Source organism: Bombus vancouverensis, chromosome 7, assembly GCF_051014615.1.
Source record: "Bombus vancouverensis nearcticus chromosome 7, iyBomVanc1_principal, whole genome shotgun sequence".
Classification (NCBI taxonomy): Eukaryota; Metazoa; Arthropoda; class Insecta; order Hymenoptera; family Apidae; genus Bombus; species Bombus vancouverensis.
The window spans coordinates 9,269,520-9,297,464 of record NC_134917.1 but is presented as its reverse complement, the minus strand read 5'-3'; the positions used below and the strand labels follow the sequence as shown (position 1 = coordinate 9,297,464).

At 32.1% G+C, this 27,945-nt stretch overlaps 1 protein-coding gene across 2 annotated transcripts; it reads right to left on the bottom strand.

Moving 5' to 3' along the window:
* Positions 1 to 234: 234 nt before the first annotated feature.
* LOC143302930 (uncharacterized) lies at positions 235 to 27,642 on the bottom strand. Of its 2 annotated transcripts, XR_013058795.1 has the most exons (5): positions 27,374 to 27,642; positions 18,184 to 18,283; positions 7,976 to 8,104; positions 4,991 to 5,496; positions 235 to 4,889 (listed from the first exon to the last, which is right to left on the bottom strand). XR_013058795.1 is itself a non-coding variant. In XM_076620045.1 (4 exons), exons 1-3 carry the CDS (start codon positions 27,581 to 27,583, stop codon positions 7,977 to 7,979), a joined length of 438 nt encoding a protein of 145 aa, XP_076476160.1. In that variant the 5' UTR covers positions 27,584 to 27,642; the 3' UTR covers positions 235 to 5,496; position 7,976. The 2 variants fall into 2 exon arrangements, 1 of the variants encoding a protein (XP_076476160.1); XM_076620045.1 differs by having other exon boundaries at positions 235 to 5,496.
* Positions 27,643 to 27,945: the final 303 nt, after the last annotated feature.

Here is a 27,945-nt window from a genome sequence, read left to right as displayed (position 1 = left end):
ATGTAAAAGCCAAAAAAGTCATAACATATTTGCTTAACAATCTGGATATTAATTAAGGAAAAAGGTGTCAAATAATACAATCAAATGTTTACTGTTTTCTTAATTGTATCATGCAAATACTTATTAGAATTCATAAACTCCTTATACATAAGTTTCTTATTATCCTATATATATATATGTATGTATATATTTTATAATATTATAAATATATGTACAACTCGACTCATCGACATAACATACTAATTGATTGTTTATTGACAAATACATATTTCTCATGAATATATATATACAGTGAATATAAAAAGTATTTATACATCATCGATTTTTGTTAGAAGTTATGCGTCCAATGCAAATATCAGTACATATTTTGATGAAATAATTAAGAGTGAAGCTTGGTAGTTAAACAAATATTTGTTCATCTATGATCTTACGAATAAACTAATTGCAGTCAATCATTAAAAAATACTTAATATTTTGTCCCCAATATTAAATATTCGCATACAATGTATCTATTAATAATAGGATAATAATTGTCGAAATCCAGAATTTTTTTATATCCACATATAACAAAATTGTTTCCCAAGGAAAATATGAAATATCCATTTAGACTTTATGAAACTTTTTATGAACAGAAGCAGAGTATCTACTATTCATTCATTCACTTATATACATCAATTTAATGTATCAATTTTATAAATGTTTTAAGTCTTTCTACTACTTATATATCGTAGAATTTCGTATATTTTAAACAATTGAACAATATACTTCCATATTTACACTTAATGAGATATTTAATTATATGAGATAAAATAAAGAATTATCATCTATGTTTAAAAGTACCAATATTCGCTTCAAGTTACGACATTGCAATAAAAAGTAGATGTTGAAATACTTTCTATATATATTGTATAATTCGTACAATCTGTAATCGTAATGAAAACAGTCTCCTTCAACCCATACGTTCAAACTTGTTGAAAATCACACATAATTCAATATAATGTTGGAAAAAATATTCCTTTACTCTTCAGTACATGAGTATGTTTCATGGTATCTAATGAAATATTATAATTACGGGACGTTAATATTTATCACACAATACGAAATAAGTGTTAATAGGCGTTTGAACAATATCTCTATGTAATATTAAAGCGAAAATAATTTAGTAGCTAATATTTGTCGGTCGACCATTTTATCCTTCGTCAAAATTAATTTAGTTCCATTGAATTTATTAATTCTAATCAATGCTATTCCGGCAATATATATAATAATATATATAATATATATAATATGTTATTATAATAGTCGATAATGTATCTGCTATATACTTGCACTATTATCCATAAGTTTAATTACATAAACGTTTAGAAAATTTTTAATAAAATTATCAAACGGGTAGACATTATTGCTATGAAAGATTTCAGGATAAGGCAATGTTATTTAAGTACTAAACAAAGACAAAATGGATTTATGAAATTTTATAAAACACGAAATAAAATACTATCAATAAATAGAGAACGATGAATACAGTTAATGATAATTTATTCATCTTTATACATATTCCAAGAATTATATTATATATCAACAATCTATTTTACTGTTTCTTGTCATTTTTCATTTATTTTTGTGTGAAATATTATTTTTTTCACTTCTCGCATGATTCAGCGTCATAAAACTCGTGAACAATAGTGCAGTGTATATCATATAATACTGACAATGAAAGTATTTATCGGCTTGCAATCACTTTTTCTTTGTTATTATATAACTGTTAGAAATTTTCTTATTATTACTATAAGAAAAATCATAGCATATATAATTATATTTGTACAAGTTACGCACATGTATTCATACATGTTAGTCAACAATCGCATGCGTTCACTTGACAATCTCATCAATTTATATTGAGGAAGTCATAACTATTATATTCCAATTGCATAACAATTTATAGATAAAACGCTACTTTAACGTAGTGCCAATATTTTTGATATAATAATAATAATAATAATATGTTATTATAAATATGTATATGAATGAATAAATAATTAATATTTAGATGATAATAAATAGTACTATAATAAATTAAATAAGAGAGTACAAAATGCAATAATTTAATGAAAGCTACAATAATAAATCTGCTTTTAAATTGAAAATACTACAATATGTTTTATTAAAATAAATTAAGAGTATCACAAATTATGTTTTCGTCGAATTTAAAAAGTTCTAAAACCAAAATAAAAGATCTAAGAAATGTAATTAAATTTCTTCCTCGGTATAGATCGGTTACAATGTAATATGTCTCTGTTACCAATACACAAAAAATTTTTTCGGTTAAGGCAATCATTTTAGTAAATTGATGACTAAAAAATCATTATTCCCGCTATTAGAAATGTTTTATCTAACTGGCATTTTAGCGTTTCTCTAGTCGTTCCTACACTAAGTTCTGAGTACTTAAAATTGATACGCGTTCGCTTATTCGATACAAAAATGATTTGTGCCCTATTTGATAAGGAGCTATTTGTGCTCGAGGCAACGTCAAATGTTTCATTTCATCGGTATACAGGAGCTTTCACGTTGTTGGCAAGCCAACAGGCAGTGTTTCGCTCTTATCATCTCTCAACATTAACAACACCAATTCAACCTTACATACGTTGATGTATCGTAGCATATTGGAAGATTAATGTACATCGTACGGTTATTTTTCTTGCAATATTTTGTTCAGTAAAATATTCCCAATTAAATGCGGTAGCTGTTACATTCTCCATTTGTATTGTACGTAAAAGCAAGCAGTTATCGGTAATTGTTTAACGAATAAAAAGAGAGTAATGTTGCATCCACGCGGTACATAATAAAATTTATGAACAAATGCGTTGTATGGTACATACTGAAATGAAGAAATAAATAATGAGACATAATATCGATCTAAAGCCTCGTGTAGACTAGCCCAGTTACTCGAATTCAATTTATTTATAACTTAGTAATTTTAGACACATTACTACAAATTTGTTATTTTATCAATGTGATTTAAAACATCCCTTCAAGTTTTGCGAACAAGTTCCTTGAGTACTTTAAGTTGCAAATTGCTCTCTTTGAAACAAGTACCAATTGCAATTTCAGTAATTTGAGCAAACAACCGAAACAAAGTAACTTCAAATTATAACTCGACTTTCACAAATTCAAACATAAACTCAAATAACTGGATCAATCTGGTTTGTGTGAACGAAACTTATATAAAAGTGTTACGTTTAGTATAAAAATACTAACACTCACAAACAGCTTAGAAACTTAACGAAAAAGTTGACCATCGTACGATGTATTAAGTTTTGCATTATCATAACGCATTCGGAATACATTGCATAAATAGCGTACATGTATACATGTACATATATTGACATTTATGTATATATAATCTATAAATATTATGTTGCAAATGAATTTAAAGTTGAAAAAAGGTTGTTAAAAATGTATATAATTAGTGTAATATTGTACAACATGGTACGATTTCTACTTTACTACGTGTACAACTTGTGTTACAACAACAAGTATTTATAGTTACTTTTATAAATACCTACAGGAAATATTATAGTAAATTTCCAAGTTAATCTGGAGTCCAAGTGAATATCTTCAGTAAGTTTACCTATTAATTGTTCAATATAATATTCAGATAAAAATAAACTCTTGTACTAGAAATTAAAAATAATGCAAAATGTACAAGATGTCCGGTCAATAAGATTTCCCCATTTGTTTCATATAAATTTATATGATAATTAAAACTAAAAACAAAACTACATTACATCGATCTTCTTTATTTAGTTATAGCGTATCTGTCAACCAAACACTAAACTGTGTCTATGTGCAATTTTGCAATTTTATGATAGTTTCTTCTCATCACTCTTCATTTGCTTATAAAATACTTATATTATACAGTATACAGCGTTGCGTTGCTGGATATAATATTGACGTACACAGAGATACTATTATGTTTCTATCCAACATCATACGGTTATGTTTATGATCTAGGAATTTTGTTTTGTGAAGAGACGTTTATTAATAACAATTTCTCAAGCTTATATTACAGTCCCTGAATCGTCTATTTTGTAAATGATATAACAATTGTAAAGTATTCATATCTGCCATTTTCTTTATTTAATTCTTATCACTTTTTTGTCTTTTATGTAGTCAAATTTTGTTCACACGAATGGCTACTTCTATTCGTTGAAAACACACTCTATTCACAAATGGTCAGAAGATTACAATTTATTGCCGCACGATGCATAGTAATAGTAACAACAGTAACGACAACAATAACTATAATGATTTTAATAATCACGACAATATGTGGAGAAAATATATCTGTACTATTGTACCAGATTTAAAATATATAATATAATGTGTAGTACAATAGAATACTGTTAGTACTCCAGGAAAAGTTAAATTTTAATATCTCTAAAGAAACGTTACACGTGATCCAATATTAAGACCTATATAACAATAAACAAACTTAACAAATATGGTAAATATCAATCAAATTAGTATAAGGCTATACATAACTATCTACATAAATATCCCATTTAAGTTACTCCATATTTGATAAACTTTTCTAAAACAATTGCTTCATTCAATTATCATAACAGTATAGTTTAAAAAAGAAGAGAAACATTATAACAGGTAAATTAAACATAGTAATTATTGCAACTTCTTAAATACTATTTTATACCTATAATTTGTGCGGTTATTATAAATATACGGTATTTCGGCCAAAAAATTACAGGCATATATTTCAGCGAAATGCCTTTAAATTGAAACGATACCGTATAACAGACAATCGTTAATGATGCACTAATTATTAATGAACACTAATTGTTAGTGATACCAAGGAATCTTTTGCTTTTACTCTGAAATCATAGAGAAGCATTGAAAGTATATAATAATTTTATATAATTCACTTAAGTTTATTATTATATTTTATATTTTAATACTACAGACATGTACTTACATTTTAATTCAAATTATGAAAAATCGTATTCTTAACTTCCAAGACAGTACGCCTTGCATCTTTCGGTTAAATATCGTTAATCTATAATAAAAAGTCTTAAATCTTTGATTAGTAGGAAATCGTACTGTGTTCGTCGACGAACATCAATTCTGTATCGTTATTTATCGCACGTTATGCCTATCTTCGATAACGTGTTTAGTATTTCAGATAAATGCGTCAACTGGATTCGAGGTCTCGAATCAAATCCGGCACGCTTTTGAAGCGCGTATTTTCCAAATAATATCGGCGATTACGTCGGATTTGCGCAGAGTGTTCGTGCCGCAACCTTTCTTCCTGCAACGAATATTCCATTATCGACGAAGACGAGTTATTTCGGAAATATTGGCGATGGGATGACTGTTCAATTCCAGCGTAGTGAATCACGGGGTGCCATTCTGCCGCCACGCTATACTAACTAGCATGCGTTGGAGATCCTATGTCCTCCGTCTGCGTGGCGGCATCCCTAACTGCAAATATAAAATTCTAATTAATCGTATCATTCTACTGAGATACAACGTTCTAATAGAAATAATTTTAGCGTATAGCGAGTAACAGAGTGAATTGTTTCAGAGGCAAACTGATATAATAGAACACGCTGCATATGTTGAGTTTAACCCTGTTGCGTTCCTTCAATCCAGTTTCTCTTATTCAATCCTATTTTTCTTTCGATAGAAAAGTTGACGAGTTTGCAGAAAAACTGTTACCCATACTTTTTAAATATATATTTGCTATTTATTTTTTAGTATTTCTTGTTTTTTAAGTAAATATTTCATTGAAACATTTACTTAAAACCTACCTTATCCTAAGATTGATTTCCTTCGTGTTTTTAACGAACTTTATTGTTACATACCGTTCTTCGTTCAAAGGGCATACCCATACCGAGCTTTCCTTCGTAATCACATAAGAACGAAATTCACTTCTTCTACGATATCAGGAGGATCAACTCAACTTCTTCTACTTGCGCTCTAGACTCGTTTCACAGTAACATTCAAGTAACAGTTAAAGCTCATCAGTCAGACTACATCAACTCGAGTCAAAGGACAGTGCAAGGAACAGCAAGAGTCAGAAGTCAAGCAGAATCTACAAGTCGAAGGCAGTCAAGATACATCATCACCGTCGTCGACACGAAAGGAGTCTCAGGTTGTACTCGTTCTTAGTTGTCATTTCACATACGCAATCTTGTATTACATTGAAGTTGTTGTATCAGTCAAATATGTAATAACCTGTTAATAGCAGTGTTATATTCAATCAACCACCCTTATTATCCCACAAGAAATAAGGTATCGAACGATTCGTGGCGTCGATTAGTCAAATCGTAACGGGAATTTACGACTCCCGTTGGCGCGCTTCTTCGAGATCGCGTCTGCCCGCGGGCGTACGAAAGTACATGTGGTGAATACATACTGGTGAAGGCGGAATCTAAGAAGGATATCGAACAGATCCTCTTGCAGTTTGAGACCTGTATAGAGTGTATCGTTTAACGAAACTCCGGTGTTGCTCGCCGCCGATCCGTCTAATACGACATGGAGTTTGGTTGTTTCGCTCGATGCCTTGATTACGCCGTGGTGTGGTAGATAATACCCGCTATCGTCGGCGTTATCGGTACTGATTCTTGACATGTGTCCCCGATCCAGGTAGTCTTGTAATACCGCTCGATAGTCGGCTTTAAAGCGTTTGACGCGTTGGAATCGGCGATTGAGTGATGCGAATCGTTTCATCGCTAGCGCTTTGGGGGATCCAAGCGATGGGAGCTGGTCGTTCAATGGGAGGCCGACGATGTATCGTCCTTCGCTGGTGCGTAGGACGTGAGCTCTGAAGTGTTCTTCGCATCGTCGATCTGCTTCTGAGATGTGTTGAATCGGAGGTCCTTCGTCGATTTCTCAAAACCGAGTGAGGTTTGCTTGCAGAGCCGTTGTGGATGTGTGGAATGTGTTTGTCGCGGTTTGGGAAGTTGGACTCCCCCCGATTAACCAGCCGAAGCGTGAGACCATCTCACGCGATGTAATCAATAGACAAAATACAGATGGCAAGGAGACAAATGTACTGGCTAACAAGTCGAAAATCCAAACTAAGCATAGAAAACAAACTAAAAATATATAAAATGATCATAAAACCAATCTGGACATACGGAATAGCACTATGGGGAACAGCAGCAATGAGCCATATAACCAAAATAGAGGCAATGCAATCTAAAATACTCAGAACAATAGCAAACGTACGTTAGAAACGAGAACATTCGGAAAGACTTGGGAATACCAACGGTCAAGGAGGAGATTAACAGAAGTGCAAGAAGGTACAGAGAAAGAATAGCAACGCACCCGAACCGGCTGGCAGCGGAAACAGTCGGCGCAACAAACACAAAAGGAATATTAAAAAGGAAGCACCCAACAGATCTCACAAAGGACATAACCTAACATACAAACACTCACCACACTAAAGAAATAAATTAATCAAATTCGAAGATGGTATCCCACTGGGGGTAGCCATCCACATGCTATATTACTATATCACTAAGCTATAATATTTTACCAAATATCCTACTGGACAAATTGTAAAATGTAAATTAAAAAAAAAAAAAATACGCGATGTAATATACATAAATATAGAATTTCCACAACTTGAGGATCGAAGTTCAACGGAACCCTTAAGCTATAATCAGTTGGTACCACCATTTGCACGAACACATTAACGTCAATTCGATATTCTACTTTTCAGTAGTAAGTAAGCTCGTTAACAGACTCTCGAAATCGTCTGGAGACTCGAAGTTAAATGAAACTTTGTATTCTGTATTAGTCTGACTTCGTACTACGTCATTTGATAACTTCATCTTCTTGCTATCTCCTATGTTTTATTATTGTATTACAACAAGTTTATTGTCCTTGTTGTAGATTGTAGTCGTGTGCACTATATGAGAGGATGCGTGTATATTAAATACCATGTGCATACCTCACGTAGGCGTAGCATCATTATGTAGGACATGTCCGGTCTCCCAAGGAAGTGGTGGCGGTGTATTGGCTAATGACGAAGAGGAACACCGAGCCATCGAAAATCGGTCTATTGAGCAACGCTCTAAACCTGCAAACCAACGTATCGAAATAACATGTAATAAATTGTAATACTATTACACAATTTATATATCTTTTGACCAATAGAACAATGTAATTCTGCTTTCTAAATTGAGAGAAATTTTACGTTCTTCCGCAATTGATCGGTACGTCAGATTATTGTACATGAATATACGTATAGTATTCTGTTCTGAAGCATTGTAAAAATTGATTTACGTTATTGTTTTTATTATTATTACAGATTTATATTATATTAGATTGTTATTTCAGATATGGAACGGTAATAGGCATTTCCACTCGGACAAAGACGTTGCATATTTATATCATCAGTTTTGGCAACGTCAAATATAAGAGCAATATTTCTTCATCTCATACAGTGATAAGATTTCGATATCATCAATTGAAATAAAAGTTTTATATCGACGCGGTTTCGCTAACTCTAGTTACAGTGTATGTACGGTACCTCAACCACTTCCTGAACAATTTCAATCCGTGAAAGATATACAGGGTGTTTAAAAAATGGGCGATACTTATAAGATGTAGAAAAGATTTAATCCTACATTTTCGACTTATTTTCGTAGAATAACCTTTCTGTCGATTACCCCTTATAAATTCGCGTCATTTTTCCAATTCGATTTTCTCAAAAATCATGTTTTCGAGGCAATTTCGTTTATCCTTCATTTTCATCTTATTTCGAGCCCATATATATCGTCAAGGAATCTCCCTGACCATATTCGTGCCACGAGTTACGGACCAACTTGTATATTCTCCAACTGTCTCAAATAGGACATCTTAATTAATTCATCAACCCGCAATGAAAATTAGCAAAACGCTCCGGAGCGCATTAAATTACCGCGAGAACATTGGGAAACACGTGAGACCATTCAAACGTAAAAAATGTGACGAGCGATACCGAGTTCAACGAACAAGTGGAATTTACGACCTCGTAAAATTCGAATTGAATTGCACGTTGCACGATACATTATCCGTACTTAAAAAGGATAAAATTTTTCAACCATCTGTACACACGAATGTGTACGATAACCGAAATAAAATAAAAGCAAGATGAAAGTGCGATATCTGGGACCACTGGTGCGTGCACGAGTCAGACGTATTTCACCAGACTCGTAGAGCAAACGTTTCAGCGGTGAGTTGATAGTTCGGATTGATTAAACGATCTTTTGAACTTGCGCTGCGAAATACACAAATCCCTAGTTTTTTCAACGAGAATCGTATACGAAGATTTACTTTGTTCATATATGAGAAATAAAAGTGGACAATGATATTAAGAGGAATTCGTACGGCGAACAAATCCTGCAAGAGTAGCATAATAGTTATTGTTAGAATTTAATCTCGGAATTAAGATTAATAATCTGTGGAAGACACAATGTTTGTGTTGAAATAATATTATGTGATATTTATTAAACAATTATTATAGGAAATATAAGTGTGTTGTGGAATGTAGACAGTTGGCTAGTTATTCTCAGACTGACTGACTTAGTGACCCATGGCCCTTGAAAAGGTTTTGAACCCCACTCTCTATGCAGTAATGAGTGTGACCTGTGTAGATGTCTGTGTGGCGTCACATGTGCCACGAAACCTTCTAGTAGCTTCTCGACGTGCCCAATGTCCCATCCATATCCTTACGCTTCTTCCGCAGAATTCTCGAAAGAGCATGCACGCGCCAGCCACCGCGGTACATCTCACGAACGCACGCTAGTGGGGATATCGCTGGGCAACGAAGGGAAGAATCCGTTCGATCAATCACCTCATCTGTATGCGATTAATATCGTTGTATTCCAACAGTCATAATTGAGCAATTGAAATGGTAAATGACATACGATCAGTCACGAAAGTCTCCATACGTGCTATAACAAGGTTTTCCTTACTAAATTAAAATTTCACCGAATATCGTATAAAGTTAGAATATCCTATGCGAAGAAGTTAAAAGTTACTTCAGCAGCTAAATAAAATCCTCGTGACGTATTAACATGATCTATAGTTTGAGATAACGAGGCTAAGAAATGTGATTTTTGTCTACTTATCTGTCTGGATATTTTTGTAAAATAGCATATTTCGTTATAAAATAATTCTTATGATCCTATTCGATGATTATCACGATCACTAAAATTGAGAATTCGTGGTGTAGGGACACGTCCTCTTTTTGGGGGACACGTTCTGACGTTTCGTCGGCATTGCGGACAGCTTCATCAGGATTAGAATGACATACTGATAATAGTATGTGGGTTGTGGTAATTTGCTATTAAAACGAGGAATTATTTGTTATCGGTGGGTTGCTAACGAGTAGAATTCAATTGGTAAGTTGGACAATTAAAAATAAAAAAAACAGTTTCAAACATCTTCCTATACCATGATGAAACTCAGTCGGCTAACAAGCAACGTCACACAACAAAAAATTTTGAATTTTAGTGGAACCTGGTGTGTATGCAGAACATATTCGAGCGTACAAAGACTAATTATCTCTCCCTGTGAAGAGTCTCTTTATTTAAAAGATTTATTATTATTGTATAATGATTCATGTTTTATTACTGAATTAATGCAACGATATATTCAAAATTATTTCTCTCAGAAAGTATTCATAGAAGATAATAAATAACTTATAAGAACTATGTATGTACTTTCTGTCTAGGAAAGTTTCGGAGATGTCAGACGAATAAAGTTATAGCCTTATTCTATACACATTATTTGCTTTCCCGCATGATTTATCGAGAACTGTTCAATACATGTAATATTATCTGAAAATGTGAGTATCGTGTTTTATTGGAAAACTATCAAGGTTATACAAATTTATATTTATGCATCTTACGGCATTTTATAGAACTGTAATAAATTTTGTAGATATCTCCTTTGTAGATGATTATTCGCGTGGAATTAATGCGGATAACATTTATTTGTGTTTATTCCTGTGACATGATTCATACATTAAATGTATTTATGTATCCATGTTTATGAAACTACAAGTAGAATAAATTATTATTTTCATGATGTACATCTAAAATGAGATCTAGAAATAATTTTAACGCGATAGCTGTGTATCAATTAATATTTAATATTTACTGTAATAAATTAAATTAAAAATTTGGAATATTTTGTAAATGTTATATCAATAAAATTATATTATCTACGTTTCATTTCATGTTAAATATGATACATTTCATAATATGGTATATGTAAAACAAAATAAGGAAACAATTTTGATTATGTTAACAAACTCAAAACAGCAGTATTACATTTAGCGTTAAATAGACGCATATATAATTTATAGTATATTTTATTATTACAATATTTATAATAAACAAAAAAGTATTATTTTTCGATGTTCAAAGATATAGGTAATTTTCTCCTTACTTAATTCAACACCATAAATTACGTAGTTTTTAACAAAAGGGAAGAGTCCGAACTTTTAGGTGTTCAAATAAATTATAGATGAAAGAATGTTAGACTGTTACAGACTCTAATCTTTTTTGAAGAATCAAGAGCGCTTTAATGTGATCAATGTTTCGAGCTAATTACAGTAACATGAGCCAGCCTTTTAATAGCATCCATTACTGGAGTTGACTGTGTTCTCTCGTGCACCGTCCATAAACGAAGATTTACAGCGGTCTGATAACAATCAGTTCCATTTAACCACCGAACATGGATGTCTTTTCCATAAAATGCATTATTCAATCCAGACATTTACGTATTTAAAACTGATTCTGAGTCACGGAGTATCTATATTACTAACTAAACGTTAACAATAAATTAAGTTTTTGGAATATGTATATGCTGCTGCATATGCTTCAATTATTAGAACAGTTAAAATACAGATAATTAATATATCAGTTTAAATACAACAAGAAATAAATTGAAATCTCTTTGAAGAAGAAAAAGTGAACTATATAAAACTTTATCGATTTTTATTTTTCTAACTTTTAATTCAAATTAAAATTAAATTTAATCTTCTTGTAACCTTCAATTTAAACTTTTATGCTTAATATTTACAGCCTTAAAACATCTAGAAACGCTGTTATCAATTATATTTCTGAAATATTTAATATAAGATATTTCTTAAATCAATCACTACCATTATTATATCATATTTATTATTGTCTATTAGCGAGGCAAACTTCATTTTAGAAATTTTGTTTATTTCGCGCCAAATGAATTTTTATTTTCATACGTGTAAACATGAATTGTAATAGTGCTCGTATACATGTATACAGAATTGCTGTGTATGGATTTGAATATCGATACAGTATCAAAACTATCATAATTGAATGTATCGTATTGCGGGTTTGAGTACGCGAAGCTCTATTATTTAAATGCAATACGATATCCCAAACAATGAAATTAGTAATTTCGAATTAATTAACTTGGCGATAAATTACGAACACGAAAATAACAATTACTTTTGAATATACGACATATCTTTAGGTAAGAACAGACAATTATTTATTAACAATAAACAATATTTATGAACATTAGAAATTATATAAACATTAATTCACTTGGAAAATTAAAAATAACTGTGAATTCGTCATAAATATGGTAGAAGTAAGTCCAAATCGCATGAATGTGTATGTAAAGCAATTTTGAATGCGCTAAATGAAGAGGTTAAACGGTACAGACAGATTTATGCCGTATATGTAAAAACGCTCTGTGGTAAAATACAAATCGTCCATAAATTTAAAATGCCATTCAGTGCCATGAACACTTTCATACGCATGAATTCATCGATTATTGAGTGAATTTTAAATACAATGTCAATGATATTGTTTTATGCAAAAATATAACGATTTTGTCGCTGCGTTTGAAGATCATTGAACGTTATTCAGAAGTTTTTAGAACATGAAGTATTTTCGTTGTTTAAGAAAGTGTTTTATGAACGGACCACTCGACATTTAATTTGGTCATATTCACAAGCATGCTTTTTCTAGCCACAAACAAATGAAAAATATTATATTTTAAATTTTCAGGATGATTAGATAACATATATATATATATGGTTTTACATGGTTCAATCATGTTTTTACTAGTACGTTCAGCTTCCGTAAACATTGCAACTAGCTTCTTTCCAAATCACTAAAAGTTTTCAAGCCTGTCCACAAATAGTTGCATTTGAAATTTTATTATTTTTAACATTAATTTATCTTCAGAATTATATTCACGAAACGCCGGAACAGAGCACAACGTGCAGATAAAAACACGATTGAAAGCCAAAGAACCACAAATACGCCAGGTTCCGAATAAATTGTGCACGGTTATGAAAGTAATTATCATAAATTGTACGAAGGGAAAATAGCCGTGGCCTAATTTCTTTTTAAAAAATCCCCAGAAATTCGTAGTCGCTAACACATATTTCCTTTGCGATTAAAAGCTTCCCTCGTGGAGCTGTAAACTAATTCGCGATTTATTAAAAAGCCTGGAAACGCGCGGCAAAAGGAATAGCACGGGCCGTCGCAATAATTTCTCGCGGCGAAGGTTCTATTTCAACAAAACTCTCGAATCTTTCTTCGTATGCGAGACAAGTAGCAGAAGCATCAGGTGTTTAGCAACAGTTCTCACAATAACGGATTCATTGGAGAGAGGAATGGCGAAAAGTTATTTTTACAGATGAAAAGAGGTTTAATCTTTTTCTCTCTCTAGACAGAGCAGATGGCTTTGCGTATTACTTCCACGATTTGCGAAAGGAAATGCAAATATTCAGACCCGCGGAGAAATGGAAAAAGCCAAAAAACTGAAATAGGATTTATAAAACGGAGATTGAATGGAAGATGAAGATTATGTTGATTTAGCTGACGCATGAATAAACAAATTTGCAGCACCATCTTCCGCACCAAAGACTATATCAAATGAACTATCTGAAAGAAGATTTCGAGTATTACGCGAAGGATGTGTCAGATTGTGCAATAAGTTTGCTCGTAGACACGTAAGAACGTCAAGTATCGTCGCTTTGTATGTATAAGATTTATTTAATTAACGACGTATGTCTTTTTACCGTCACATTTTGAGAATTTTATTTTCAAATTTTACTAAAGTTATTACCTACGGTGTTATGAAAATGGTTACAGTCTGTATACCTATTACGATCGTTGAATTATGTTTCATCTTTCTGTCGCATTAATTTACGCTCCTCTTATATTTGTGGTTATTATGAACGTAGTATAAGTACGTAGTTAAACGAAATTTTTTCTCTTAACATTTTATGCCGGGGTAATACATCGTGCTATACAATAGTGTTCTTAAAAGATGAAATATGGACAAATTTGTTAAGGTGAAAATTATGAAAACATTAAATATATGGATTGTGCTGCCATTTCTTAGCATCGTATAGTTGCATCGTATTTATCTTTCACGCTTAACAAGAAATTAAATAAGAAAAACAGTCATTTTTTAAATATCTTCTTTCATTGATTGGTCACAATCGAATCAATTATAATTAAATTATTGTTAAAGGTCATTGTTAGTAAACTGCGAATGTTTATACAATACAAGTAAAAAATGGAATCTGTGGATAAAATTGTTTTGCCCATTTTATTTTATAGCGATATTTGTCTATTTGACATACTTTTGCACGAATTGCTAAAAAAAAAAGGTTTATTTCTTCCACAAATTTTAGCGATTATAATGTTGGATTAAAGGTTTCTTTTTATTGAAAAATTTTAGTTTCTTTCATAAAAAGTAAACATATATCAATTTGTATGTTTAAATAGGTTTTACACAGTACTACAATTTTTTCTTTAAAGGAATATTAATCTTATTCTTTAGAATACTGAAACAACAGACATTTTAATTTTACGTATCTTTAATTTCTTATCTAAGGATAATAATAGACCAATGATTGAAACAGTCTCCTTTCACGAATGAAAAGAGTTCCGATATTCTCCGTTTTTTCTTTCTTTTATTTCTATCGATTACCAAGCTACATCTATTTCAACTTCAACGTCCAAAATGATGGAACCGTTGGTTTTCATGCAGATTGAGAGTTACATCTACGCACAAAGATCGTTTCCGATTGTTTCAAATAAACTTCTCGAATGAAAAGATTTGAAAGTTTGTGTGACGGAACAAAATACGATCGTGATCTGGAAACTAAATTGTTAGGAGAATGGTTCGTTGCCAGAGCTTCATACGGCTTATCAAAAATATTGACGTGTATTTCTTTTTCATCATAATGTAGTAATCCATGTGACGATAACGCACTATACAGATACCCGTATTCATAACTGACTTTTCTGTTGAAACTTATAATGTGAATAGTTATTCAACATTCCTATTAAGCCTGTCAATTTACGCAGGTAAATGGGTGAAAGTTATAACTTTTAAAGAATCCGGTAAATATCACCCTCATAAAAGTTTTCTTTATAGGAGAAGCTATTACGGCGCACGTGCTAACTAGAAAGAAGCCAAGTTTAGTTGTAGTCCTTGCGAGAATGGAGATGTACGACTGGTTCAGTCAATTTCGAATAAACTAAATTCAAAATAAGGATTAACAAAATTGTAAATAGCCGCCAATAGCAGAGATGGATACGATTCTAAATAAATAAATTAAAGTAAAAGTACTAAACCAACGCGTGATTTTGTACGAAATACGAAAAGGTATTTAATTACATTAGAAAAAGATACTTAATTACAATGTAATGTATAATTTCTGTCATAAAATCAACTGGACAATTTTTTATCGTGACAGCCTTCCTTAATGACAATTCCATGAATGAATAATAATTTCTTGGTAGAAAGTTTTTATTCCATTCATTAATCATTCATGGCATACTCAATGTTGTGAAAAGAATCTGACTTTTCAAACATTCTCAGCCTTCCGCTGCATGATTCCATGCTTGGCCAAGTACGTGCGTACAATATTCATTATCTTATCCATTGTTATCGTTTACTTACACTCTACACTATGGAATCTGCATATCCATGTTACCTTAATCTTTGTGTTACGACATGTTCAAAATTAAAAACTCTCATAATAGAAAATATAAGACGCCTGTTACTTTACGTTGACATCTGACTTGCCAGCTTTATTAAAAAAAATTAAAAGTATAATACTGTATAATGTATAAATAAGTAGATATATTTATTATGCAAGTTTTATTCTTTATTACGATTCTATGCTCTATTTTTTCAAGTAACTCTTCGATATACAATTAATTATTTGGAAATTATTAGAGAATATTTAGAAACTCGAAGACGTCGAATGTTTATCCGCATTTCATATAGGACGTGCTTCACATATTTTGCATTCAACGGATGCTGAATATTTGTCACTCGGTGGGCAGTTACATACACGTGACTTAAATGCCGTTTTCCGAATAAACACGTGGCGTACAGATCTACAGAAACATTTTAGCCAGGAATTCACAGAGTGCGGAATAATTGATATTAATATTTCGAATGTTAACATTAAAATCAAAACACTTCCATTTATTAGTTTTTAAACTTTATCCTGTGCGAATTTTATTTCAATATGCAAACGATTCTTGCTCGATACGAAAAACAGTAAAGCGTTTAATTTCACTTATTTGGCTTTGCTATACCGTAAAATAAAACAGGTATATTGGTGTGAAATTTCATTCACGGTACGATCAACATGACTCGTTTGAATGATAGCTTTCAGGAATGAAATCCTAACATAAGGAATAAAATTCACTGTATTCTCAAAATACTTCGTTTGTCCGTGTGTAGACTTATGTGTTGATAAATTAAATGGCATAGGAGACGCACCTAAATTTCTGTACTTACGTCCAGTGGATGCATGAGATATGCAAATGACGGATGCTGGCGTAATTTACAGAAAGCAGTTTTAAGCAGCCGCTCAAAGTTGGACACTTTACACGGATAATCGTGTAAGACCCTAAACGGATAGCGCATTTTGTTGGAAATATCGTATATTTTGTAAATATTTTCCATTTATTTCTTGTACGTAAAGTAGAATGATTATGAAAGCTTCCTTTATAAATTCTTAAGAGTACAGTAACACGATTTTGGACATTTAATAAAATAATTCTTATCCCAGAACATGTTTATTTTTATCCTATTTCGAAGAAGTTTATTTCAATGTTAAATGAGAAATGTTGAAGCACACGTTGAATAGAGAAAAGCAGGAAGAGCACTTTATCTCCTTGATCGCTATTCAACAAAAGACCCTAATTGCTCAATATCCGTAAACTCTACTGTAAATAGAATAGTAATTGTCTATTCAAGGTCGTTGAGGGGTAAATTCTATTACGTTAGACTAGAGGAAAGTAAAAAAGAGTAGTAGGTCGGATGAGAAAAAGCTGGAAACAGTATATCGCTACGAACAAAAGCTACAAATATCACTTTATACAAGCGATACGGTGATATAAAAAGCAAATTGCGTAACATGATTATAAATGAAAGAATGTAATAGATCTTTACTGTAGCTGTAGCCTATAATTTCGTCTTTGAAATATACGTTATAGTAGAAGCTCATTTATTTGAACCCTTTGGGGCTAAACATTTCATGTAACTGGAGAATTCCTATAATCGCATAATTCTTTTCAGTATAATTTCTCATTAAATAATAGAAACTGAAATTTATATTTGCTTATTCAGCTGATAGGAGTTCGTTTAATTGGGTACCAACTAAAATTTTGTTTCAATAAATGAAGTTCCACTGACTAAAATTTCTAGCTTCCTCCGTGAATGGCTTTATTCATACGGCAATACGAGATTCTATAAACGTCATTTACGATTGTACATTTACATCCATTTTACTGTAGATATTTATGATCGAAATAAACTGTATAATTACGGAGAAAGTTTGTTGTATGAAAAATTTTTTGACAATATCTTAAGACATATAAAATTGAAATTTTATTAGGGAGGAAATAAAATAGTATTTAAACTAAACCAGTTCCCTTTCAATAAAGTTTCACGTCATTATAGATCTTTAATATATATGCATTTACTTAATCTATGGAAGTATTTTTAAATTAATACATATTTAATACATAATTAATACATATTTTCACCTGCAATGTGTCGACATAATATTATATAGATATAATTTTGCTACTATCAAATTATATTCTCTATTAAATTGAAGCTCCCACATACCTGATAAGTCAACTCCTCCCATGCTGCAAACATCAAGACCACCTGTGCTAGTAGCGCAACAATGCTGTTTCGGTCCCAACGGTTTTGGCCTACAAAGTACCTGCGTATAAACAAGGAAAATTCAAATCAGTGATACGCTCTATTAAAAATGCTAAATTAGAGAAGAATGTGATAAGGCGAACGTACGTTTATATGAAATTTATCGTTAAACATTGTGTTACGACCGTTCGCGGAGAGACGCGGTCGCGAGGAAAACGCGTCAGCGAGAGGCGTAAATTCTCGCTACGATTCGGTGAATCGACGCCGCGAAGTAGTCGTTCCCCTGTTTCGGTTAAGATAACAGAGGTGGTTAAATGAATATGACACAATAGAGTAAGTTATATTTCACCGTTTATTCCAACAACTTATAACGAAGACAGTTACGCTGGTACGTATGTACGAGATGAGTGAGTGACTGATCTACGGGTGTGTATACCCGCTCGAAGGATGTTGACCGTTCGAAGGATGTAAAATCAGTACTGTCTTGGGAGACGATGCTGTGTCGGAGGAAAGCTAAGGATGGGTGTGTCTAGCGCACGGGACCATCGGATTTGTTGGTGACGATTTTAGTTAGGAGAGTGAAGGAAGTGGCTTCGTTGTTAATTGGTTAACGAAGGGTCTTAACCGCCCTCGAGAGAAAGTGGTTAGTGGGAGGAAAGTTGCATCATACGTGAGAAAAACTAACTTTCCCTTGTCCAGCCGTGGTAGACAATAGTCTTTAGAAATTCTTCCGAAACAGACGTTTGTTTGGTTTGAAGGACCTTTTCTAGGAAATCTATGAGATTTATGGAAGGTACTTGAAACTATGGAGGATACGCTGCGAGTATCCGAAGACATCTGGTTGCCATATTGCCCGCGGTGTGTGGCCTGGGCTAGGTAGAGTGTTACGCGACGTAACACATTGAAAAAAACGAAATTATCATATTGCAATGTATTGTGTTGTATTGTATTTATAATTACAAGAATTGAATTAACATTTAATGATTTCGAAATTTTATGCTTTTTAAAATTCTGTTTTCTATCGTATCGCTGCTTTGTAACATAAGTTTATGAAGTTGAAAAATTTAAGTTTTTTATTCAGATTTATTATAACAGATAATTGATAACGTCGATCCAATTTATATAATTGGAACATGATGCCCCGATCAATTCCAGAACGTTTGAAAACCATAATATTTTATATTCGAGTCTCATGGTTCAGCTACGTTCTGAATGGTCGAAGTAAAATACTGAAACTTCTTCAATAATGCATGAAGTTTTCTGTGTGAATTCGCCAACAAAGGTTAATATGGCTGAAGATCAGGCAATGTAAGTATCGACTATCGCGATTTCTTTTCTTTGAAGTAGACGAAAAGTTATAACCTGTGATATTCGTCTTTCCTGATCGAATCATCAAGCACATTTAGGGATTTATTAACGCTCAACATGAGAATTATTGAACCACGCTTTTGAATAATGGATTTAACTTAGACTTACTTAACAATGTCAAATGTAGGTGCAGTTAATTGTTCATTGAACCAAGTATTGGAAAATATAAGCAGAAAATTGTTTGAAACTTTAGTTTGCCTCGTGAAGTTAGAACTTCAATTTCTCCCAAATCAAATTATATTTAACTTTAAGTTATGTATTTTCATAAAAAGGAACCTATATTACTTTCAAGAAGTAAAATTAAAATTTCAATTTTATTAACTTTATTTTATCATCATATTAGCAAAAGTGTTGAGCGTTTACTATCCCGTTTAGAATTTCGAAACGATTATGGTAGTACAAATTGTATTCTTCAGATAGAGAATTGTGCACACACGTAAATGAACATTGTGGATTAGTGGATTTGCTAATTACCATTGACCGGAACACGAGCGCGTGATATATCCAACCCTTGATGGACAAATGTTCCTACAGGGAAACATTTTGTTCGAGAGTACATTGTTCACCCTCAGGAGTACAAAATACTACTAAGAGAGGCCCCAGAAAATTTTCCTCGTTTATTAGAATTTCCACTATTAAAGATGAACAGGTGAATTAATATAAGAAAAGAGAAATGTTTTAGTAACTTTCCAAACTTCAAATGAAATTTTTCGAACCTATCATTAAAAGCCCTTACAATAACAGTGACAACTTTGATCTTAGCATCCAAATTATTTTTAATTATACTCAGAGTGACGAAAGGGAAATAGTTACGAACCATTATTTGTGTATATGGATGCAGTAATTTCTGCAATAATGAATCAAATTTCCAATGAGATTCTTTGTTAAACGAATTCGACTAATTTACTTATCTCATATAAAAAAATCACATAGTTTACTGTTTTTATACAGTTTTAGCGAAGATATGCGGCGATAGTTGGACATTAATTCTCCTGTATCTGTGAATATCCTGCGGACATACTACTATAATAACTCAGAGACTAACAGAGATCTAGTGGTACTAGTTTGGCAAATTAGTCCAAAGCAAGGATGAGCAAGACTTTAAGCTCCGTGATCACACAACACGTCAATCGCTGTTGAATATGTACAAACGAAATATTTACAGTAGAGACTTTGAACTAATACGAAAACATAATTGACAAATGAAATTTTTTAATAATAGAATTAATACCTTTTTGTTTGTACTTCAAAAAAACTAAATTTCGTTTATTTGAGCAGAGGTTGTAGATAAATATTTAAAACTCCCATATCTTTCTAACAACTACGTTATTATATTGGGTTGTTCAGAATGTATTCAGTATGAAAAATTCATAATTTAGAAATCATTACATATCTTTGCAAAATTTTACTACACAAATATTGCTTTCAATCAAACGACATCAAACGACAATGTTTAAAAATGCGAAGGAAGAATGTTCAATGTTACTCTTTATCACGTTAAAGGATAGTTTCAAAAGCCAAGTTTCTGACGTGATTTGAACAAAAAGATGGCTTAGTCAATTGTCTTGATATTTCTTCGATTCAATGCAGAATAACGTATTTTCCAATACTAATGGCTTAAAATTCATTGATATAAATAAGCTCGTGAGAAATTAATGTCTGGAGCCACTAATTTTCATCTAGTAATTTATTATCATAGCGTTATAGAAAACGGTGATAAATTACAGGTGATGATATTCGCGGAAATATAACGTGAAAACATTTAAACGCATTATCGTTGAAAAGATTGGACTGGAATTTACTGTGCTGGAAGATAAAGTGCAAACATGATTTATCACGTGAAACAGATTATACCGCTTATATAAATGTGACTATAAATATATACGAATTCCCATGCAAAGTGGACAATTCTGAAAACAAGCACCAAGATTAAAGTGTTTGGCTCTGTAACTACAGAGGGATAAAGAACATCATAACTAATTCTCTTTCTAGACTGAATTATTCGAGCGTACAAAAAAGAGATCATACGGCATAAAATGTGACAAGATTACAGTGGCATGGGATTATATACCAGAAATTATGTATTTTCTTTTTCTTTTTTGTCGGAATATTATGATTGGCATCTTTAGTAAAAGTGAGCTCTAATAGAAACACGGGTTAATAGTATTAAGATAAATAAATAAAATAATCGGATGATTGTACAAAAAATTTGTATAAACATAATATAAAGCTTCTGTCTTGTATCATCGTTAAACGAAAAATAGCTATGCTGTAAAACTAATTAATTTGAAGTTTCATATTGCTTATTAACATTTAAGATGAGAAACTTCAAAGTTGCAATTTGTGCAAGAAAAGGCTGTTTGGATTAGTTGGGTTAGCAGTAAGTAAATAAATTACATTTTATATTCGCGTAGGAAGATAATAATATGCAATTTATTAGGATCATTAAACTTTAGTTTTCAGAGTTATTATTAATTATAGGATAATTTAATTGGAAATTGACGTTATTTACAACACATTCACTGGCAATGAGCGTGAATATATAGCCTAACGAGAAATAATCGTTAGGATGATTCATTAATCGTTACTATACTTAACTAATGTTTTAGAATATTTTAAATTGCATGAATATACATAATATATACATAACATACATATAATATATACAGGGTGGTTGGTAACTGGTGGTACAAGCGGAAAGGGGGTGATTCTACGCGAAAAAAGAAATCGAAAATATAGAATATAGAAATATAGAATATAGAATATAGAAAATATAGAATTACCAGCCACCCTGTATATTATACAAATAAAGTTTGAGTTTCGAAGGATTCCGAGATTTTGGGATTTCAAATGTTGCGACTGTAGTTACGGGCTTTTTAAATATATGCTTGAATTTTATAACAATTTCAATGCAAATAAATCTTACTGACAAGTAAGAGAAACGTCTTCTTCGCTGATAATCGCACAAGCTGAAGAGATTCCTCGAATTACTATCAAGGGTGCTGTGGCAGTATGAGCTGTTGTTCCATCTCGCTAGAACTATGTCTCCCTTGAGATCGATTTTACGACGATACAATTCTAGAACAAGGAAATTCCCTAACATCTCTCTATATCGAATAGAAGTAACCGTGATCATTTGTCTAGCCACTTCAAAGAAATAAGGCCTCACGATTTCTGTGCTATACCACATCAAATAACACATACATGTACTAGCTTCATGGAAACTTTAAGTATTTTTTAAGTACAAATCTGTTTCGCTGAATTTATGGCAACGGTATATAACTTTTACCGAAATGTACAAACTAATGCTAAATTAATATCCACGAACAGTATTCATTTTTTGCAAGATTATAAATTGAAATTATCTATTAAAAGATTTAGTAATAGTATACATTTCGTTTGGTATCGGCACCTTAATAAAATAATCTTTAAATCAATTTTGAAAAACTTTCTTCATCTGACTCGTAGTTTAGAAACTAAACAATCTGAAGATCAAGACATTAACGTTATAGCACACATGTGCTTTTTCGATTTCGAAAAGCTAACGATTTTCTACAATAATTGTTCAGATACTTTTGTATTTCACTGTGTGCAGATCTTCTTCCTCGAGTAAAATCACCATATTCGGTAGTTACTACAAAAGTGATCCCAAACGTGTCTGCTAATAATTACCTGGCTGTAATAAGATGCCATTTTTTAAAATCAAATTTTGCGCGATGAAGGGGCCAGCATGAGAGTCTCTCTGCTCGTTCTCTATACGGACATATATCAACGTGCTTGAGCAGAGAAAAATTGGTGGACACGGAAGCCGCAGCTCTGTGGACGATGGACTTGCAGCGGGATATTCTATGAATGTAGAGAAGTATGGCAATAAGCTTCTGTATAGAAGCTGAACCTATATACGAACTTACACTCTCACCACTATCGTTCCTTCTCATTCTGTCTTAAAGGTTGTCGACATTGCTTGCTCGCGGGCAAAAGCATCCATCCTTGTACGCTAGGACCAAATTGAACGACCTTATACTATTCTGATAAGGAATGGTGTAAAAGAACAGGATGACCCGTCATCGATAGATCAAAAGTACATTTTCAGCCACTCGATGGGTATTATAAAGTTGGAACTTGTATCTTTTAGTAATCGTGTTTAATATATAAAATACGTTTTAACACATGTCTTTGATAGATGTTTTAACATATACGATGAAAAATTCAAATTTATATACTTTTAATAAATTAGTACGAAATTATTACTGGAAAATTGGCAAGATTCTTCATCCGTGTGATACATGTAGAATAGGACCTGTCAAAACTTTTGCTATTCTCTGTTCGTTTAATAAAATCGGGGGCGTGAACGTATTTCAATAGAAAAGTTTTAATGGTATTCAAATCACGCGAATTGCCTGACCATAAGAATACGTGGATATTTTTCGGTACGAGGTGGTAATAAATTCAATGAATTAAAAAACTGCTCTATGTATGCAAGAATTTTTGTAATCATAGTAAAATCGGGGAGAAAATTATTCTACGTAAGAAAATTAGTTTCAAATATTTTCTATGAAGGTCTTTCGTCCGAGCCTTCCTTTTCGTTGGAATTGATTTGGCAAACTGATCAAATATACAGAAAATATTACACGATTGTCATGCAATTTCACCACACATTGAAATATTCTTATTCTTTCTGGGACAAGCTCTATCTATGAAAGAACAACACAAAAATAATTCAAACGATTTAACGGATGTGATAAATCTCTACGCAACAGATCACGTTCGTCTGTAATTAAGAATGACGAATTGCACGAATACATTGAAACTGGTGTAAAATATGCGCCGATATTGGCTACAGTATTCAAACACTATAACTTAACAGCAAGAAAACGACAGTGTTATATAAATGTATTTCGATGCAATTTACATAACGATATAGATAGTATAATTTCTTCTTTAAATTAATTCTTTCTAAATGTTGACATTTATTCATACAAACGTAATTACTCTAATCTTTGCATTAAAAATATTGTAAATTAATATTTTCAAAAATGTTATAATAAAATTTCCAAGGAACGAAACATGATCTGTGATGCACGTTCTCTTCCAATCCACTATGCTAACAAACATGTTGAACACAAACAAGTTAAATCGAAATGGAGACACATATTTCGATGCACAGAAATCAACAATCAACTATGAATTAACTATTGTACTAAACGATAACAGGCAAGCTAGTGGCGGACAGGAACACAAGCGTTTCCAGAAGATTAAAATTTACGGGACACCAACGAGCTTTTCGGAATTCATGGGCTGTAAAGTCGAAGCACGGAGATGTATGACCGCTACCGTGAGGGTCAACATAACGTATCTCGGGGACATGCTGAATCAGTGAACAGCAAGGGAAAAGGATGAAAAGCGCCGAGGAGAAGAAAGGATCGTTAAATTGCAGAAAGTATTGGAAACGGGCCATTCTACCTAACGCCTATTGGATCAAATAAATCTTATGTTTTCTGTAACGTTTTATCGTGCCACAACGTTTTTACCGTAACCACTCTACCGTTATTTTCTCACATTCGGGCGTGAAAGACCAAATTTTATCGCATATCGTACAAAATGCGAAAACTCCGAGATATTTACAGCGAAGATACGCTGAATAAATCTTTTGAATAATCGTGCAATAATTTATGATAAATTGAAATAATACACAGATTAAAACTCTTAGGCCATCTACCAAGTGGAAATGTTTTATCCTTATATAATATCATTTCTATATACATTCATTACGATTTAATGTATGTGTACATTCCGTATATGTTATTTATACATGTTATTATTCACTTAATTACTAAAAATACGAAAAAATTATTGCTATCAGATAATTGTTTGATTCAATGGAATAAACTTACTGGAATATTTGAAATATTTCAATTTCTTTTTAAGTTGTTATCATTTTTGTTTTAAATTAATCTATATGTTTTTATTATTATCAATTACACATTCAATATATATATGAAGTATATGTGTGAGCAATAATTTATTGGATATCATGGTGCAAGGGTGAGCATTAACGGTGAAGTTAGACGAAGCGGATGGAACGAGTGGAGTACCTACTTCTCTTCGTGCAACCTCAATGTCGCCACAACTTCTTATCTTTTCACAGTACTCGAACTTGACATTTACCAGCGATATTCGTAAAATTATTGTTATTATTATTTTAACGATTTTTTAAGTTTCTCATTTTTTATAACTATATATATAAAGAAATTTATTTTAAATCTTTGCATTTTACTGATACATTATTTAAAATTCTTATAAACCTTTTCTCGTTTAAGAAACTGAACTTCTGCAAGCCTAAATGTCATTTAAACCACCAACCAGTAAACCAATATTGATTGGATTATCAGATTCACATGCAATGCTAGCAAAATGTCAGTATATGACAGCAAGCATCGTTGAATGAAGCATATGTTTCTATAGCTTTAGAGCTTAATAGTGATAATACTATTATAATAAACGATGACAAACGTTTCAGAATTCCGATTTCCGCGTATAAGTTGTACCTTGTATAAGCATGCTTGTGTATTTCTTTCTTCTTTTATATATTATTGTTTAACTCGTGTATTACATGTTGCATTTAAGAGACAAAAAATAGAAAAGTAGATAAAAAAGCGTAGTATACTAGCATGAGATTGGAAGCAATACGAGAGTAGAAAGAACAAATATTGACTTGTATTTTATAGTTTGTAAAAACTGAGAGATAAATATGATTTAAAAAAGATGTATAATAAAAGTTAAGGAAAAATAGACTAAAATTACTAATTTCATTAATATGTAAATGAGTTGTAATGCTAAATAATTATTATCAAGTTAAACGTAAATTAATCACATTATTACTATGTATCGAATATATGTATGTGTATCTATATTAGAATTATTAGAATATTTATTAATACGTGTATTTCTGTCAGATCTATTTTAATTATACCTGCACAATACGCAAATTTACCGTAGCACGTAATTTACATATTCTAGGTTTTGCAGGCGATTTTCATAATACAAGTTCACACGTGTACGAATTTAGTTGGATATTACACAAAACTGCTAGCTAAACGCTTCTCTTAAACCCTTCATGCTATACACACTAGGAGGTATGCGGACCACGTGCATGTTCATGTTTTGGTATTAGGAAATGTCTATAACATAGCAATATACAGTGTAGAGGTGAAAATGTAATGGAATGAAAATATTTTCCAAGCAATATTATAAACACAATATGTATATTAAAATATCACTAGCTAAAGTTACATATATATATAAAAAAGAAAAGGTTGCTACATTGTATCACGTGATGTGAAGAAATTACAAAACTGACAAAAATATGTACTACACATTCTTCATGAAAGCAACTGATTTCTTTAGACACCCGGTTTGTGTACAGCTAAATCGATACTTAATGCGTATGCGTACAAGTTACGGCAAACGGCATAAAAATCAACAGAGCGGGATAAGCTCGACGTATTTATGTATGAACAAGTATACTCGCCCTCCAGGATAAATAGCTAACAATGATTAAAGAAGCTTTAATAAGAAACATCGTACTTATTGCATTAATTATTATATAAGGTTGCATCGTTAAAAAGAGAAACACGATATCTTTAAATAAAAATATAATAAATTTATAACAAGTGCGATAGAACCTTCCAGTAGAACTCATATCCACATTCCTCACTGCTTGTTAAGTGGAAAACGTAAACCATAGGGTTTACGTACGTGAAACGTAATTGATCGTACTCACCTTAGTGTAGAGTAGCTCCCTTGAAATACGGCGAAAGTGATTGTTGAGCAGCCAATAGAGGAACGGATTCCAGAAGCTGTTGGAGAGCGCAAGCCACGTGGCAAGGAAGTCGAGGAATGGTGGTGGTTTGCTTCCGGTACAAGCTGCAACGACTTCCTGAATTGTCCATGGTGTGACCATAACAATGAATCCTAAACTCATTGCAGCCATTGTTCGCGAGGCAGAAGTTGACAGTCGTCTCTCGTGAGCTACAAGCTGAAATATGTAAATGAAATGAATTCACTTAACGTCTCTTGCTCATTGTCGGTAATATATGTATATTACGTTAAACGTTTAAATGCTTCACGAATCAATTCTTTCTAAAAGATATTAATGATTTTATGATAATCACGGGTTCATAATAAGCGTAAATTTCAAGCTTGTTGAATACTATCCTTCCCATTCTCGTACATTTCATTTGTATTCCTATTGTTTACAACATTACGCAATAAAATCTTTGATATGACGTATATAAATGTAATGCATAATACAACTTGATGATAGAATTTTTTGATGTTGTTACAGTGATAGAA

Bases quoted from the DNA above. Each gene is read 5' to 3' on its own strand.
- LOC143302930 (XM_076620045.1), bottom strand. From the start codon at position 27,583: ATGGCTGCAATGAGTTTAGGATTCATTGTTATGGTCACACCATGGACA. The intron at 18,284-27,373 runs GTGAGTACGATC...GTTTATACGCAG, and splicing joins GGGAGCTACTCTACACTAAG to GTACTTTGTAGGCCAAAACC. The intron at 8,105-18,183 runs GTATGTGGGAGC...GTTGGTTTGCAG, and splicing joins GGGAGGAGTTGACTTATCAG to GTTTAGAGCGTTGCTCAATA.